Raw genomic sequence first — 17,073 nt, 5'->3', positions numbered from 1 at the left:
CCTGGGGGGGTTCCTGGAAGGAGCTGCTGCCACCAGGCTCCCTGTGTGGGGCTGGAAAGCGGGGACAGCCTCATCAGTGTAGAGGCCACCATCCTGCCGATGGTTTAGGCTCACTCGGTCAGTCATCACCACCAGTCCCGTTTCCTAGGCAACAGACAACACCCAAACCATTGGTGGGGAAGTGGATGCTGGCAGCCCCCAGAAGCATAAGGGAATGAATCCCTTGGGACAATGGATATTGTGGCCATTGTCCCAATATCACTTTTTGGCAGCTTTGGGGGCATCATTCTTTGTTTTTTTGGTTTTGTTTTGTTTTGTTTGTTTTTTGAGACAGAGTCTCGCTCTGTTGCCCAGGCTGGAGTGCAGTGGCGGGATCTCGGCTCACTGCAAGCTCCACCTCCCAGGTGCATGCCATTCTCCTGCCTCAGCCTCCCGAGTAGCTGGGACTACAGGCGCCTGCCACCATGGGGACATCATTCTTTTACTCTGGGTTTGGTGGCACAGGCTGGGGAGAACATGGGACCCAGTGACCATCCAGGGTGGAGAAGAAGAGACAACAGCACGTTTGAACTGTGGAACCAAATCAGATGGCCCAAACACAAAAGGTTGCATGTTGTATGATTCCATTGAGATGAAACGCCCAGAACAGGCAAATCCATAGAGACAGAAAGCAGATTGACTGGGGACTGCCAGGGGCTGAGGGAGGGGAAATGGGAAGTGATTGCTACCAGGGACTGGGTTTCCTTTTGGGGGATGAAAATGTTCTGGAATTAGGTAGGAGTGGTGGTTGCACAGCACTGTGAATATAATAAATGCCACTGAATTTTAAATGGTGAGTTTTATGTTACATGAATTTCATCTCAATTAGAAAAATCATGACCAGATGTGGTGGCACATGCCTGTAATCCCAGCACTCTGGGATTACAGGCATGAGTCACTGTGCCCAGCCAGCATTAGTCCTTTTTAAGATGGATAAACCAGAGCTGGGCACAGTGGCTCATGCCTCTAATCCCAGCGACTGGGGAGGCTGAGGCAGGAGGACCACCTATGCAGTTCAGACCCCCTGCCACCTGGGAACACAGCCACCTCCTTCTGCTTTGAAAGTTGCCAGACACATAACCAAGTTAACCAAAGCTGAGGCAGAGCTAAGAGTTACTGGCACCCGCAGCTCCCAATGAGAAGGTTTTCCTCACAGCAAAGCATGTCAATGTCATAGCACATCCCATCACAAGTTCAAGTTACCCGTTTGAACCTGACCATTGACATGCGTAACATTCTGCTCTCCACGGCTTTGCAAATTGGAAGGATCTGCTTGTGAGCTTTCATTGGGGAGAAATGAAAAAGAAAAGTTTGGAAGGCTAGGTGCAATGGCTCATGCTTGTAATCCTAACACTTTGGGAAGTTGAGGCAGGAGGATTGCTCAAGGCCAGGAGTTCAACATTAGCCTGGGCCACATAGCAAGACCCCATCTCTACAAAAAAATAAAGTAAAATAAAATTAGCCAGGTGTGGTGGCATGCACCTGTAGTTCCAGCTACTTGGGAGACTGAGGTGGGAGGATCACTTGAGCACAGGTGTTCGAGGCTGCAGTGAGCTATGATCGCACCACTGCACTCCAGCCTGGGCCACAGAGTGAGACCCCATCTCGAAAAAAAGAAAGAAAGAAAAGCTTCCAATTCTGTTTCCAACCCATTTCCGAATCTCCGAGACTCTTATTTCTAGGCAAGAGGACCTTAGAAGGGGGCAGAGGGATCTGGGACCACCTCTCCTTACGGTGAAGGCAAACCCAGAGTCCTTGGTGATGCCCCAAGGCCACGGGAAGACGGAGGAGCGCCGGCGTCGTTGGGCCATCAGCCCAGCCCACCAAAAAGGACCATCCTCCCTGGACACGCCAAAGGAATCAGAAACATCATAATCTTCCAGTTCCTGGAAAACCTGCAGGCAAAGGGGGACAGAGACTGGTCAGCTGAAGTTTTCTTTACAACCCAAACTGGCTCTCGTGGGTGCAGCGCGCTCCCATCCCAACCTCTTTTGTCCCTCTTTTGTCCCTTCATGACAACCTCCAGGAGATGGGCACTGGTAGCATCAGCCCATTTTAAAATGGGCAAACAGGAGCCAGGCACAGTGGCTCATGCCTGTAATCCCAGTCGCTGGGGAGGCTGAACCAGGAGGTTGGCTTGAGCAAAGGAGTTCGAGACCAGCCTGGGCAACACAGCAACACCCTGTCCCTACAAAGACAGAAAAAATTAGCCAGGCATGGTGGTGCATGCCTGTAGCCCCAGCTACTCTGGAGGCTGAGGTGGGAGGATCGCTTAAGCCCAGGAGGTGTTGACTACAGTGAGCTATGATCACGCCACTGCACTCCAGCCCAGGCAACAGAGCAAGACCCCAACTCTAAAAATAACATAAAATAAGACGGGAAAATTGGAGCCAGAGAGACCAGACCTGGTCCAATGTCATGTTGCAAAAATCTGATGACCTTGACTCCCTGATCTTGCAACTGCACTAAAGCAGCAACAAGGATTTATCAGACACCCATCAGGTTCCCTGAGAAATGAACCTGACGGAGAAAGCAAATCTGGATTCAAACGCAGCTCTTCATTTATTAAAATGGGAGATGGGAAAGGGAGAGCAAGAGAAGGTAAGGCCCCATGGAGGTGCCAGAACCCAAACCCGAGGGCTCTGCTCACCTGGGCAGGAGTCAGCCGGAACCCAGACCTGAGCAGGTAGACACTCTTATCAACTGCAGCGACACACACACAGCTGCCCCTTGCAGCCCTGATCCGCAGGTCGACAACCTCCCCAGGTTGCGTCTCATTTGCTGAATACGTCACCGAAACCTGGGCGCAAATGCGGCAAGGGATAAGAAACTTGGTTCAGTTGGCCGGGAGCGGTGGCTAACGCCTGTAATCCCAACACTTTGGGAGGCCAAGGCGGGTGGGTCACCTGAGGTCAGGTGTTCGAGACCAGCCTGGCCAACATGGTGAACTCCCGTCTCTACTAAAAATACAAAATTTAGCTGGGCATGGTGGCGGGTGCCTGTAATCCCAGCTACTTGGTAGGCTGAGGCAGGAGAATCTCTTGAAGCCGGGAGGCAGAGGTTTCAGTGAGCCGAGACAGTATTGTTGCACCCCAGCCAGGGCAATAAGAGTGAAACTCCATCTCAAACAACAACAAAAAAAACTTGGTTCAACCCAGGTTTGGTCCAGTGCAGAGGCATCTCTTCTGCCCCACCCATGCACCCCCTGCCCACCGAGGAGAGTGGGTCTTTGCCAGCTCAGCTGGGAACATGGCCTTGCCACCTGGTTGGAACTGGTCCCACACTGTGATGAACAGCTGGTCATTGTGCAGCGGACACAAAAAAAGGAACACAGAGGGACAGGGAGAGATGGGAAGGCAGGTGCTGGCGGACAGCATGTGGTAGTTTTAGAAGTTGCAGGGAGGAGCCAGGCACAGTGGCCCACACCTGTAATCCCAGCACTTTGGGAGGTTGAGGCGGGAGGATCACTTGAGGCCAGTAGTTCAAGATCAGCCTGGCCAAAGTGGTGAAACCCCGTTTCTACTAAAAATACAAAAATTAGCCAGACGTGGTGGTGCACGCCTGTAATCTCAGCTACTTGGGAGGCTGAGGCAGGAGAATTGCTTGAACCCGAGAGGCAGAGGCTGCAGTGAGCCGAGATCACACCACTGCACTACAGCCTGGGTGACAGAGCTAGACTCCGTCTCAAAAAATAACGGTAATGATAAAAGTTGTCGCAGGGAGGGGGACGGGAGGCTGAGGGTGCTGATGGAAACAAGTGCTGTCCCTTAAATCCTGAATTCAACAAAAGCAGAAAACAATTGATGGCTTTTCTTGTGTGTTGTGAACGCAATCTCCTTTTGGGTGACTTTTGGAGACACTTCAGTAAAGATGCAACTCATGTTCCCACAATTCCTTATGTCACGCTGTGACACAACATGAGTCTCAGGTGTGTACAGACCCCCTGGCCAGCACCTTGGAGAAGCCCCAAGGGCCCTTGGCTGTGTCCCGGGTTCAGTGTGCGATGCTCTACCTGGTTTTCGAAGAAGGTCTCAACTGCAAATTGAAGGCTGTCGGCAACCCCTTCTCCATTCTCCCTGACGTAGAAGACCAGCAGGCGACCGAGGGGGACCGTGCTGGGGGTCACGGCCAGACGAAGAGAGGTCACACACACATTGACCTCAGCTGCTGGGGCTGGTGGGGGCTCTGAGGTGAGCAAAAGTAGAGAGAAGTGGTGAACTCTCTGCATCTGACATGCAACCTCAGCCATTCAGGCTCTGCCCCAGTTTGCCCTGCACTATACTCCTGTCTACACATTGAGACAGTCTGCATCTTCGGTTTTGAAATGCCCTTCCCAGGCTACATCCTCAGTCAATGCTGATTCTTCCCATTGACTCAGCTCTAGGGTCACCATGGGATCCTACAGAGCAGGCTGGAATTTGCCTAGAATCATCCTCTCTGCCGGGGAACACGGTCCCTTCTCCCTGACCAGCCCTCTGCTTCCTCTGTGGACAGCAAAACCACCTTGGCCTGTCCAGGCAGCACCACTCCAGCTCCCCAGTATGCCCCTGACCCCTGATCCCTCCCTCTGATTGGCTCCATCTTGCTGGGGCCTGAGGCCAGCAGACCTCGGCAGCCATTATTTGCTGACTTGAACTAAGTTCATACTTCCTTCCCTGTGAGTAAATGATCCTTAAAGGATAGAGGATCTTAGAAGCCTGTTCAGGCACTCCCAAATACTCTACTGCAAGAGAATGAGAGTAGAAAGTCTCCCAGTTCCAGAATGGGCCATCTGTTAGCTGGTTCTGTGCAGAGCTCAGAGCAGCCACTGGACAGGCATGGTTGGGGGAAGTGGGGACAGAAGGAAACTCATGGCCAACAGGAGGAGGTGGGTACCCAATTGGCCTTGGGGTTCAAATCCTGGCTCTGGCCCTTACTAGGCAATGGGAAAGTCCCTGAAACCCCCAACCCAAGTCACAGCCCATTCATCTGCAGATGGACACAGTGGAACCATCACCATCCCAGGCTGCAGTTGGGTTAAATGGGGACAGATTGTGGGGAGTTCCAAGCCCAGGGCTGGCCCTGGACAAGGGTTCCAGGAAGACATAAAGCCCCTGTTATTTCACCCAGAAGAGAAGAGAAGACCAAGAGGATGCAGGTGCACCATGCCCAAAGCACAACTCTGGCCAGCAGTTCTCAACCAAGGCAATTCCGCTACCCAGGGGATGCTGGCAATGTCTGCAGATGTTTTTTGGTCATCATTGCTGGAGAGGATGCTACTGGCTTCTGGTGAGTAGTAGCCAAAGATGCTGCTCAGCATCCTACAGTGCATGGGATGGTCCCAAATGTTGACAGTGCAGAGGGTGAGAAAGCCTGCCTAAAAAAGAGGGATCTTCTCTATCTATTTATCCATCCATCCACCTATCCACTCATCTATCTATCCATCCATCCATTCATATCTTCATACATCCACCATCTACCCATCCATCCATCTACCCACCATCCACCCTTCCCTCTATTCACCAACCATCCATCATCCATGCACCCACTCACTCACCACTACCACCACCATCCATCCATCCACCCATCCCTCTATTCATCATCCATCATCCACTCACCCATCCACTATCCATGCATCTGTTTGTTCATCCATCGTCCACCCATCCATCCACCATCCAATCATCTATCCATCTGTTCATCCATCCATCATCCACTCATCCATCTATTCTTCCATCCATCATCCCCCATCCATCCACCCACTTCCATCCATCTATCGATCCAACCATCCATTCATCCATCATCCACCCATCCACCCACCCACTATCCATCCATCCATCTATTCATCCAATCATCCACCCACCCATTATCCATCCATCCATCTTTCTGTCCATCCATTCATCTGTCCATTCATCCATCCTTTTGTCTGTCCATCCGTCCACTCATCCATCCATCCATCCATTCATCTGTCCATCCATCCTTCCATCCATCCACTGTTTTATCAGTCCATCCATCCATCCATCCATCCATTCATCCATCCATCCATCCTTCCATCCATCCACTGTTTTATCAGTCCATCCATCCAACCATCCATTCATCTGTCTTCCTATCTGCCCATCCATCCATCGATCCATCCCTCCATCATCTATAGGGCTATCGGCATCTAGGGGGTGGAGGCCAGGGATGCTGCTCAACATCCTACAGTGCCTCCACCACAGAGAATGATCTTGCCCAAATGCTGATAGTGCCAAGGTTGAGAAACCTTGCCTTAGCCTGAGAGACCCTGCCTGTCTATCTATTCACCCATCATTCTATCTACCTACCTACCCATTTCAGTGATTCTCACTTGGGAGTGACTCTGCCCCCTGGGGATAGTGGCAATATCTGAAGACTTTTTAGGTCATCATACTGTGGAGAGTTGGTACTACTGGCATCTGGGGGGAGAGACCAGGGATGCTGCTCAGCACCCTACAGTGCAGAGTGCCACCCACTCTAGAGTGATCCACCCCCTTCTATATGTCTATAGTGCTCAAGTTGGGGACCTGTATTGGCAAGAAGGGCTTTGAAGAGGAGGGGACTAAGGAAGTCCCCTGGGAGGAGGGCCTTATAAAGAGCACATGGTGTCAAAAAGAGAGAAAAGGAAGAGGATTCATAAGCAGAACCACCTGGGCAAAGAGGTAACAGCACAGTGTGGGCCAGTGCAAGAGCCCAGTCTGTGGCTGGCTTGTCCCTGTTCCCTGCGAACACAGAGTGAGAAGAGCCTGGGGCCTGAACCTCTCCACTTCCAGCGGCTGATCACTGTCCTCCTGGACCCAGTCTGATATTGTTAAGGATGTGTCCCCTCTGCCCCAAGGCAGGCTCCCCTCTCTGCTAGGTCTTGCCTTGTCCCTCCTTGCAGGAGCGCTCATCTCAGTCTCAGTGATTCAGAAGGAAGAACAGGAACCTTCTCCCTGCTGCCCAGCTCACCTGTCTCAGAAAGGTGTGTTAAACGAATCGGTTTCTCCAGGGCAGGGGCTGCCCGCTTGCTTCGCTGCTGGGTGACGTGGGCAGGCTGCTGGCCCGATAGCACAATATTGCCCCGCGCAGCCACCTCGTAGTACAGGGTAAAGTTGCAGGGACATGTGGACTTCACAGAAAAATCGGCTTCTTCCCCAACCTATGGAAGACACGCAGCATGGGGGGCCCTGCCTGGCACCAACATTGCAGCCCACTACAGGGAGACGGCCACTCTGGGGCCAGAGGGAGGCTGGGATGACTGAGGGAGCGGAGTGCCCAGCATCCAATCCTGGCCCCTAGTTTTGTTTTGTTTTGTGTTCTTTTTTAAGATGGTGTTTCACTCTTGTTACCCAGGCTGGCATGCAATGGTGAGATCTCGGCTCACTGCAACCTCTCCCTCCTGGGTTCGAGTGATTCTCCTGCCTCAGCCTCCTGGGTAGCCGAGATTACAGGAGCCTGCAACCATGCCCATATAATTTTTGTATTTTTAGTAGAAACAGGGTTTCACCATGTTGGCCAGGCTGGTCTCAAACCCTGACCTTGTGATCCACCCACCTCGGCCTCCCAAAGTGCTGGGATTAACAGGCGTGAGCCACCGCACCCAGCCAGTGGCCCCTAGTTCTGTATATGGCCTGAGGCTCACCTCCTTGCAGGATTGTGGTATAGATGAAACGTGATGATGGTGTGAAAGCCCTCAGTAAGATGTCATGCCGTAAAGAATTGAACCTGGCCCAAAGAGAAGGCTGGCCTTTGCCCATAGTTCCTGGGAGGTGATCTAAGCTCTCCGAATGTCCTGCCTGATAAGAGCGTCTTTGTCTACTTGGGGTCTTGGGTCACCTCAGGTAGTAATAAATATGATTTCTGGAGGAGGCTTTGGGCCATGCAGCATCAGATCAACCTGTGGAGAAGCTGGGGAATGAGATTAGTCATGGAGGCAGGTGGTCATCTATGTCTATGTGACTGAGCCCCAGTGAAAACTCTGGACACCAGGCTGGGTGTGGCGTCTCATGCCTGTAATCGCAGTGCTATGGGAGGCCGAGGCAGGAGGATCGTTTGAGGCCAGGGGTTTGAGACCAGACTGGGCAACATGGCAAGATCCCACCCCTATTTGAAAAAAGAAGACGAAAGAAACGTAACTCTGGACACCAAGGTTCCAGGGAGCTTCCCTAGTTGGCAGTACACCATGCATGCTGTCCCACATCTCTGGTGGGAAAACAACACTGTCCCTGACTCTATGCAGAGAGAATAAGTAAGTTCATGTTGAGAATTCTTCCGGACTCTGCATCATCAACCTCTCGTCTTCATTGATTTTCATGTGTATTGTTTAGTGTAATAAATTGTAACCGTAAGTATAACAGCTTTTAGTGAGTCCTGTTAACTCTTCTAGAGAATTAAAGAAACTGCAGTAGTGTGAGGACTCCCAAACTCTGCAATTGGCATCAGAAGAAAAAGTTGTCTTAAGAATTGTTTACGGCCAGGCACAAGTGGCTCACGCCTGTAATCCCAGCACTTTGAGGGGCTGAGGCAGACAGATCGCTCAAGTCCAGAAGTTAGAGAGCAGCCTGGGCAACACCGTGAGACCCCCATCTCTACAAAAAGTACCAAAAAAAAAAAAAAATTGGCCGGGCGTGGTGGCACATGCCTGTAGTCCCAGCTACTCAGGGGGCTGAGGTGGGAGGGTCACTTGAGCCTAGGAAGTCAAGGCTGCAGTGAGTCATGATCGCACCACTGCACTCCAGCCTGGGTAACAGAGTGAGACCCTGTCTCCAAAAAAATAAAAATAAAATACTGTTTCCTAATTTTGAATGTGCTAATGCCACCAATGGGCTGGGCCTTCTCTTAGGACATGAACTCAATGAGTTGGGTCCTATCATAGTCCCCAAGTTCCCAGAGGGGAAAACTGGAAACTGAGGCCTTGATTCTTTGTCCAATGTCAGTGAGCGTAAGGCAGGATTCATACTCAGGGGAGCTGATGCCAAGGCCCCACACTGAACCCTGAAGCTGCCATTATTCTGATATCAGGAAAGCTAAGGCCTCCCAGGTCCTAAGATCACCCTAGGGGTTTGGTGTGTGGCCATGTCCAACACTTAGCCCTAGGAATCCCCTCCTCTGTTCCATGTTTTACAATCTGTGCCTGTCCCCAAATGTTGGGATCACCCTGAAAGCCCAGAAGAGGGATATCTGGAGTAGGGGAAGAGTGACATTCTTGCTGTGGAAGCTTGGGCAAATCATTTCACCTCTCTGAGCCTGTTTTCCCATCTGTAAAATAAGGCTGTTATCTCCTGGACAGAGGGTCCTGAGGCTCCAATGAGATGATGTGTGTGTCATACTCAACATTGTACAGTGGACACTGTAGGTGGCTAATAAGTGTCATTCTGGCCGGGTGCCATGGCTCACACCTGTAATCCCAGTACTTTGGTAGGCAGAGGTAGGCAGATCACTTGAGCCCAAGAGCTTGAGACCAGCCTGGGCAACAAAGTGAGACCCAGTTTATAAAAAATCAAAAAACTTCGGCCAGGCACAGTGGCTCACACCTGGTAATCTCAGCACATTGAATGGCTGAGGCGAGAGGATCGCTTGAGTCTAGGAGCTCCAGACCCACCATGGCAACATGGTGAAACCCCATTTCTACAAAAATACAAAAACTAGCTGGATGCGGTGGTGGATGCCTGTAGTCTCAGCTACTCAGGAAGCTAAGGCAGAAGGATCACTTGAGCCAGGGAGGTCAAGGAGCGGTGAGCCATGATCATGCCACTGCACTCTAGCCTGGGCAACAGAGTGAGATCCTGTCTCAACCAATCAATCAATCAATATTTTTTAAGTAAACAAATAAATAAATAGTAAGAAAAATAAATGTCATTCTACCTCCCCCTAAAGCAAGAATCTGTCTGTTTAAGAAGCTGGCCCTAAGGGACTCCCAAAGCCAAATTTGGAAAATTTGAGCAGCAAAAAGAAGAATGTCAGCTGAGTGCGGTGGCTCATGCCTATAATCCTAACACTTTGGGAGGCTGAGGTAGGTAGATTGCTTGAGTTCAGGAGTTCGAGACCAGCCTGAACAACATGGCGAAACTCCATCCCTACAAAAAATATTTAAAAATTGCTGGGTTTGGTGGCACAAGCCTATAGTCCCAGCTATCTCGGGGGGCTGAGGCAGGAGGATCACTTGAGCACAGGAGGCCAAGGCTGCAGTAATCCATGACTGTGCCACCACCCTCTAGTCTGGGGTGCTATGGTTTGGCTGTGTCTCCACCCAAATCTCATCTTGAATTGGAGCTCCCATAATTCCCATATGTTGTGGGAGGGACCCAGGGGGAGATAATTGAATCATGGGGCCAGTTTCCTCCATACTGTTCTCATGGTAGTGAATAAGTCTCATGAGATCTGTTAATTTTATAAGAGGTTTCCCTTTTCACTTGGTGCCCATTCTCTCTTGTCTGCCACCTGTAAGATGTACCTTTCACCTTCTGCCATGATTGTAAGGCCTCCCCAGCCACATGGAACTGTGAGTCCATTAAACCTCTGGGATTAAATGTAATCCCAGCATTTGGGGAGGCCAAGGCAAGCAGATCACATAAGGTCAGGAGTTCAACACCAGCCTGCCCAACACGGTGAAAGCCCATCTCTACAAAAATTAGCCAGGCACGATAGCAGATGCCTGTAATCCCAGCTACTCAGGAGGCTGAGGCAGGAGAATTGCTTGAACCTAGGAGGCAGAGGTTCCAGTGAGCTGAGATTGTGCCATTGCACTCCAGCCTGGGTGACAGAGTGAGACTCCATCTCAAAATAAATAAATAAATAAATAACAATAAACCTCTTTTTCTTTATAAATTACCAAGTCTTGGGTGTGTCTTTATCAGCAGCATGAAAATGGACTAATATACTGGGTGATCAAGCAAGACCCTGTCTCAAAAATAAATAAACAAAAAAATAAAAATAAACAAAGAAAGGAAAAAAAGAGTGCCAAGGTCATGAAAGACAAGGAAAGACTAAAATTTTCAGATTGGAGGAGACCAAGGAGACGTGATGACTAAATGTGATGTGGGGCCCTAAAGGTGATCCCAGATCAGAAAACAAGGCCATGAGTGGGAAAACTTGGGGAAATCCAAATAAAGTCTGGAGTCTGGTTAACACTGATGTCCAGTGTTGATTCTTAGTTATGACAAATGGATCATAGTCTTGTAAGATGTTAGCATTAGGGGAAACCTATCAAAATCTCAATGGCCTTTTTTGCAGAAATGGAACTGATCCTAAAATTTATATGAAAACACAAAGGACTCAGGAATCTTGAAAAAGAATAATAATGCTGCAGGACTCACACTTCCTAATTTCAAAACTTACTACAAAGCTACAGTAATCAAGAGAATGTAGTACCAGCATAGGGAGAGACACAGAAACCAATGGGATAGAAGTGAGAGCCCTGAAATGAATCCAGACAGCTAAGGGCAACTGATTTGAAATAAGGGTGCCAAGACCATTCATTGGGGAAAGAATAGTCTTTTTAACAAACAGTGCTGAGACAACTGAATAGATGCATGCAAAAGAGTGAAGTTAGTCTGTGTGTGGCGGCTCACACCTGCAATCTCAACACTTTAGCAAGCTGAGGTGGGAGGATCACTTGAGCCCAGGAGGTTGAGCTGTAGTGAGCTATGATCACAACACTGCACTCCAGCCTGGGTGACAGAGCAAGGTCCTATCTCAAAAAAAAAAAAAAAAAAAGAGAGAGAGAGAATGAATTAATTTGGATCCCTACCTCACACCATATAAAAAAATTAACTCAAAACAGATGAAAGACCTAAATGTAAGAGCTGAAAGTATAAAACTCTTAAAAGAAAACACAGAAATGAATCATGACCTTGGATTTGGCAATGGTTTCTTTGAGATGTGGCACCAGAAGTACAACAAGCAAAAGAAAAAGAGAAATGTGATTCCACCAAAATTAAAATTTTTTGTTGCACTAATGGACTCTGTCAGGAAAGTGAAAAGATAACCCGTAGTACAGGAGAAAATGTCTGCAAATTACACATCTGATGAGGGCTAGTATCCAGAATTTAGAAAGAACTCTCATGACTCAACAAACATAAACAATCCAATTATTAACAGTAGTGGGGCCGGGTGCGGTGGTTACATCTGTCATCTCAACACTTTGGGAGGCTGAGGCAAAGAGGATCACTTGAGGCCAGGAGTTCAAGACCAGCCTAGGTAGCATAGTGAAACCCCTAAAAACCAAGTGCATACACACAGGTGAGCATGCACATACACAAAAATGCACATGCACACTCATGCATAGTCACACATCTGTGATACAATCGTGCAGTCACACATGCATGCAAACAAACACTAAATGCAAATTACATTTTAGGGTACCCCTTGAAAATCTGAATATTGCCTATGAATTAGACAATATAATTCAGTGAATGTAATTTTCTTAGGTGTGATCTAAGAAAATGGCCTTGAGGTCAGGTAACATAATGCCTTTTTTTAAGTATACATTATGGTCAAGTATTTAAGAGTGAAGCACTATCATATCTGTAACTTGCTTTCAAACGCTGCAGCCAAAAAATGTGTAGAGAAATGGGTGGATGGGTGAACTGGTAGATGGATGGATGGATGAAGGGAGGGACAGAGGGAGAATGGATGGAGGAAGAGTGGATGAATGGAAGGATGACGGGTGCATGTATGGATGGATGAATGAAGGGTGGACGAATGGATGAAGGGCAGATGGATGGTAGATAAATGGATGGGGTAGTGGGTGGATAGCTGGGTGGAGAAAGGGAAGAAGAAAGGAAGAAAGGAGGGAGGGAGAGTAAGTGGATGGATGGATGATGGAGGGATGAAGGGAGGTGCAGAGGGATGGTGGATGGATGGATGAAGGGTGGATGGATGGAGAGAAGATGACTGGATAAAGGGTAGTAGGTGGATGGATGGGTGGAGGGAGGGAGGGAGGAAAGAAAAAGGGAGGAAGGGTGAATGAATGGAGGGAGAGAGGACGGATGGATGGAGGGATGAAGAGAGGGATAGATGGAGGGATGGAGAGAGGGATGGAGGGTGGATGGAGGGATTAATGAAAGGATATAGGCAAAACATTAATTTATAAATTAATTTATATAGGTGAAAGTCTTATGGTTGTTTATTACATTAACGTTTTCAATTTCACTCTAAATTTATAAATGTCCCCCTTATAAAAAGACACCCACACAAATGTCCCCTTCTGCTTGAGATCTTGCGGGGGGAAAAGGAGAGCACAAACCTTTCTCCTCTTCTTTACTAAATTTGTGGCATCAAAACAATCTTAAAAGATTGGAGTGACAGCCCCGTTCAACAAGCAACAAGCAAAACAGGTTCAGAAGGGTACGTGCTGAGATGTGGAGAGTCGAGACCCCAGCTCCCCGCTGCCTGGGCCCTGGTGCTAGAAGAAGAGAAAGAGGTCCCTGCACCATGCCCATCCTAGCCCTAACATGAACCCATCTTCCCTCCATGCCCTGAGGTTGTGCCCGGGCCACTCACGGCAATTTGGTGGAAAGGAGGAGCTGGCGTTTGCTGAGCCACCTCAAACCGGATTGAGATGTCACCCAGGGAGCAAAATCTAAGTGACAGAGCCAGGTCTCCCCCTAATCAGAACAACAGTCTGGCCAGCTGAGAACACAAGGTTCCTTCCTGCCCCCTGAGAAGGAGGCCAGCGCCAGTGTCCCCGCCCTGCACCGCTGGTTTAATGGCATTACAACAAGAACAGTGTGTTCAGCCAAGCTGGGCATGATCCTGTCTGACTTCTCATTCTTACAACCTCTGCAAAGGGCTGTTAATCCCAGGAAACAGGCAGTCTCAGCGCCACGATTCCTCCAAGCTGAACCCCAGGGGCCTCAATGTGATCAGAAAAGGAGTGAGAGGTTTATGGGCTGGTAGGGCCCTGGGTGCTGTAATGGCAACTGGTTTCCATTAGGGGTGACATTTCTGCCAAGGCTGGGGCTGTAGCTTGAGCCAGAGGCTCTGCTGGGATTGCAGCCAGGATGCAAACGGGCCAGCCAGTGAGCCTGCCACCAGCCCACGGAGTTAACAGAGGGGTGATGGACTTTAAATATAGATGTGTATGGCCGGGCGCGGTGGCTCACGCCTGTAATCCCAACAGTTTGGGAGGTCGAAGAAGGTGGATCACCTGAGGTCAGGAGTTTGAGACCATCCTGGTCTACATGGTGAAACCCTGTCACTACCAAAAATACAAAAATAATTAGCCGGGCATGGTGGCAGGTGCCTGTAATCCCAGCTACTTGAGAGGCTGAGGCAGGAGAAGCACTTGAACCTGGGAGATGGAGGTTGCAGTGAGCTGAGATTGTGCCACTGCACTCCAGCCTGGGCGACAGAGTGAGACTCTGTCAAAAAAAAAAAAAAAAAAGATATATATATGTATCTAGATGTCTATGAACACACATGTACACAGCATATACATATATATGCACATATATACAGTTGACCCTTGAAAAATACAGGTTTGAACTGCCCATGTCACTAATATGTGGATTTTCTTCCACTTCTGCCTGAGACAGCAGGACCCATCCCTCCTCTTCCTCCTCCTCCTCAGCCCATTCAACATGAAGACGACAAGGAAGAAGACCTTTACAATGATCCATTCCCACTTCATGAACAGTCAAGATATTTTGTCTTCTTTATTATTGTTTTTTCACCTGAGCCTGCCAGTGTACCTTATGATTTTTTTAATAACATTTTTGTTCCTCTAGCTTACATTATTGTAAGAATACAGTATATCATACATAGAAAGTACAAAATCTGTGTTCAATGACTCTTTCTGTCATCACTAATGCTTCTGGTCAATAGTAAGCTACAGGTAAAGTTTAGTTAGGTTTAGTTTTGAGACAGGGTCTTGCTCTGTCACCCAGGCTGGAGTACAGTGGCATGACCATGGCTCACTGCAGTCCCAATCTTCCAGGCTCAAGCGATCCTCCTGCCTCAGCCTCTTGAGTAGCTGGGACTACAGGCATGCACCACCACATCCAGCTGGGGTTTTTTTGTTTTTGTTTTTGTTTTGATACAGATGGGATTTCACCATGTTGCCCAGGTTGGTCTCAAACTCCTGGGCTCAAGCTATCCTCCCGCCTCAGCCTCCCAAAGTGCCGAGATTACAGGTGTGAGCCCCCACACCCGGTCGGGAACTCTACTTTTGTTCAAGGTTTTTATAAACTTACAACTGCTCTTAAAAACTTAAGTTTATTGGCCGGGCGCAGTGGCTCACGCCTATAATCCCAGCACTTTGGGAGGCCGAGGTGGGTGGATCACAAGGTCAGGAGATCGAGACCATCCTGGCTAACACGGTGAAACCCCGTCTCTACTAAAAATACAAAAATTAGCTGGGCATGGTGGTGGGCGCCTGTAATCCCAGCTACTTGGGAGGCTGAGGCAGGAGAATGGTGGGTGAATCCAGGAGGCAGAGCTTGCAGTGAGCTGAGATCACGCCACTGCACTCCAGCCTGGGCAACAGAGCGAGACTCTGTCTCTTAAAAAAATAATAATAAGTCTATTAATTCAAAGAAAAATATACACACACATCTTATACAATCAGAATTGCAAAATAATAGACCTAGGATAAATGAATGGCAGACACAGCTCTAAGTTCACCTTGTCTTCGCACTCAGCATGCCTGCATGGAGAGACTCCCAGGGCCTCTGCACTAAGGGAAGGCTCATGGCAGTGGGGAATCCGGCCCCATAGCAGCAGCTCTATGTCAGGTCTGGGTGCAGCGGTGCCGTGAGGCAGAGTGGTGATCATCATTGTCAGCCCTGGGCCACAGCCTAAATGTCCGTAAGAAATAAATAGCAGACTCGCGCGGTGGCTCAAGCCTGTAATCCCAGCACTTTGGGAGGCCGAGATGGGCGGATCACGAGGTCAGCAGATCGAGACCATCCTGGCTAACATGGTGAAACCCTGTCTCTACTAAAAAATACAAAAAACTAGCTGGATGAGGTGGCGGGCGCCTGTAGTCCCAGCTACTCGGGAGACTGAGGCAGGAGAATGGCGTGAACCTGGGAGGCGAAGCTTGCAGTGAGCTGAGATCCGGCCACTGCACTCCAGCCTGGGCAACACAGCAAGACTCTGTCTCAAAAGAAAAAAAAGAAAGAAATAGCAATGGGCCGGGTGCGGTGGCTCACGTCTGTAATCCCAACACTTTGGGAGGCCGAGGTGGGCAGATCACATGAGGTCAGAAGTTCAAGACCAACCTGGCCAACATGGTGAAACTCCATCTCTGCTGGAATACAAAGAATAGCCAGGCATGGTGGTGGGCACCTGCAATCTCAGCTACTCCAGAGGCTGAGGTGGGAGAATCACTTGAACCCTGGAGACAGAGGTTGCAGTGAGCTGAGATCGCGCCACTGCACTCCAGCCTGGGTGACAGAGTGAGACTCTGTCTCAAAAAAAAAAAAAAGAAAGAAAAGAAAAGAAATAAGTAGGCCGGGCGCGGTGGCTCAAGCCTGTAATCCCAGCACTTTGGGAGGCCGAGATGGGCGGATCACGAGGTCAGGAGATCGAGACCATCCTGGCTAACATGGTGAAACCCCGTCTCTACTAAAAAATACAAAATCTAGCCGGACGAGGTGGCGGGCGCCTGTAGTCCCAGCTACTCGGGAGGCTGAGGCAGGAGAATGGTGTGAACCTGGGAGGCGGAGCTTGCAGTGAGCTGAGATCCGGCCACTGCACTCCAGCCCAGGCAACAGAGTGAGACTCCGTCTCAAAAAAAGAAAAAAGAAAAAAAAAAAAAAAAAGAAATAAATAGTAATGCATGCATGCATTCCACAGAATTCTCCCCTTGCTGGGGAGATAAGGGATCCCTGTGTCAGCTGCAGTGTTAGGTCGCTTAGAGCAGGGGTCCCCAGCTCCTAGGGCCATGGACCAGTACTGATTCATGGCCTGTTAGGAACCGAGTAACACAGCAGGCGGTAGTGGCAGGCCGGCAGTCAAAAACTTCATCTGTATTTACACCCGCTCGCCATCACTCACATTACCACGTGAGCTCCGCCTCCTCTCAGATCAGCAGCGGCAGCATTAGATTCTCCCAGG

At 49.3% G+C, this 17,073-nt stretch overlaps 1 protein-coding gene across 7 annotated transcripts in view; it reads right to left on the bottom strand.

Annotated features, from left to right (window-relative positions):
- The window catches only part of CPAMD8 (C3 and PZP like alpha-2-macroglobulin domain containing 8), a 125,255-nt gene that overhangs the window by 68,607 nt on the left and 39,575 nt on the right, over positions 1-17,073 (bottom strand). For all 7 annotated transcript variants that reach the window (XR_004433683.1, XR_004433684.1, XR_004433682.1 and 4 more), the window contains exons 14-18: positions 6,982-7,171; positions 4,052-4,224; positions 2,690-2,839; positions 1,773-1,934; positions 2-144 (exon numbers count right to left, since the gene is read on the bottom strand). Coding sequence is in view for 4 of the 7 variants with exons in the window: in XM_033196482.1 (XP_033052373.1) it covers positions 2-144; positions 1,773-1,934; positions 2,690-2,839; positions 4,052-4,224; positions 6,982-7,171 (818 nt within the window). In the remaining 3 variants the exon portion in view is untranslated. The remainder of the gene's footprint in view (position 1; positions 145-1,772; positions 1,935-2,689; positions 2,840-4,051; positions 4,225-6,981; positions 7,172-17,073) is intronic.

This window comes from Trachypithecus francoisi, unplaced genomic scaffold, assembly GCF_009764315.1.
Source record: "Trachypithecus francoisi isolate TF-2019V2 unplaced genomic scaffold, Tfra_2.0 Lachesis_group5, whole genome shotgun sequence".
Taxonomy (NCBI): Eukaryota; Metazoa; Chordata; class Mammalia; order Primates; family Cercopithecidae; genus Trachypithecus; species Trachypithecus francoisi.
This window is presented reverse-complemented; position numbering and strand designations above follow the sequence as displayed.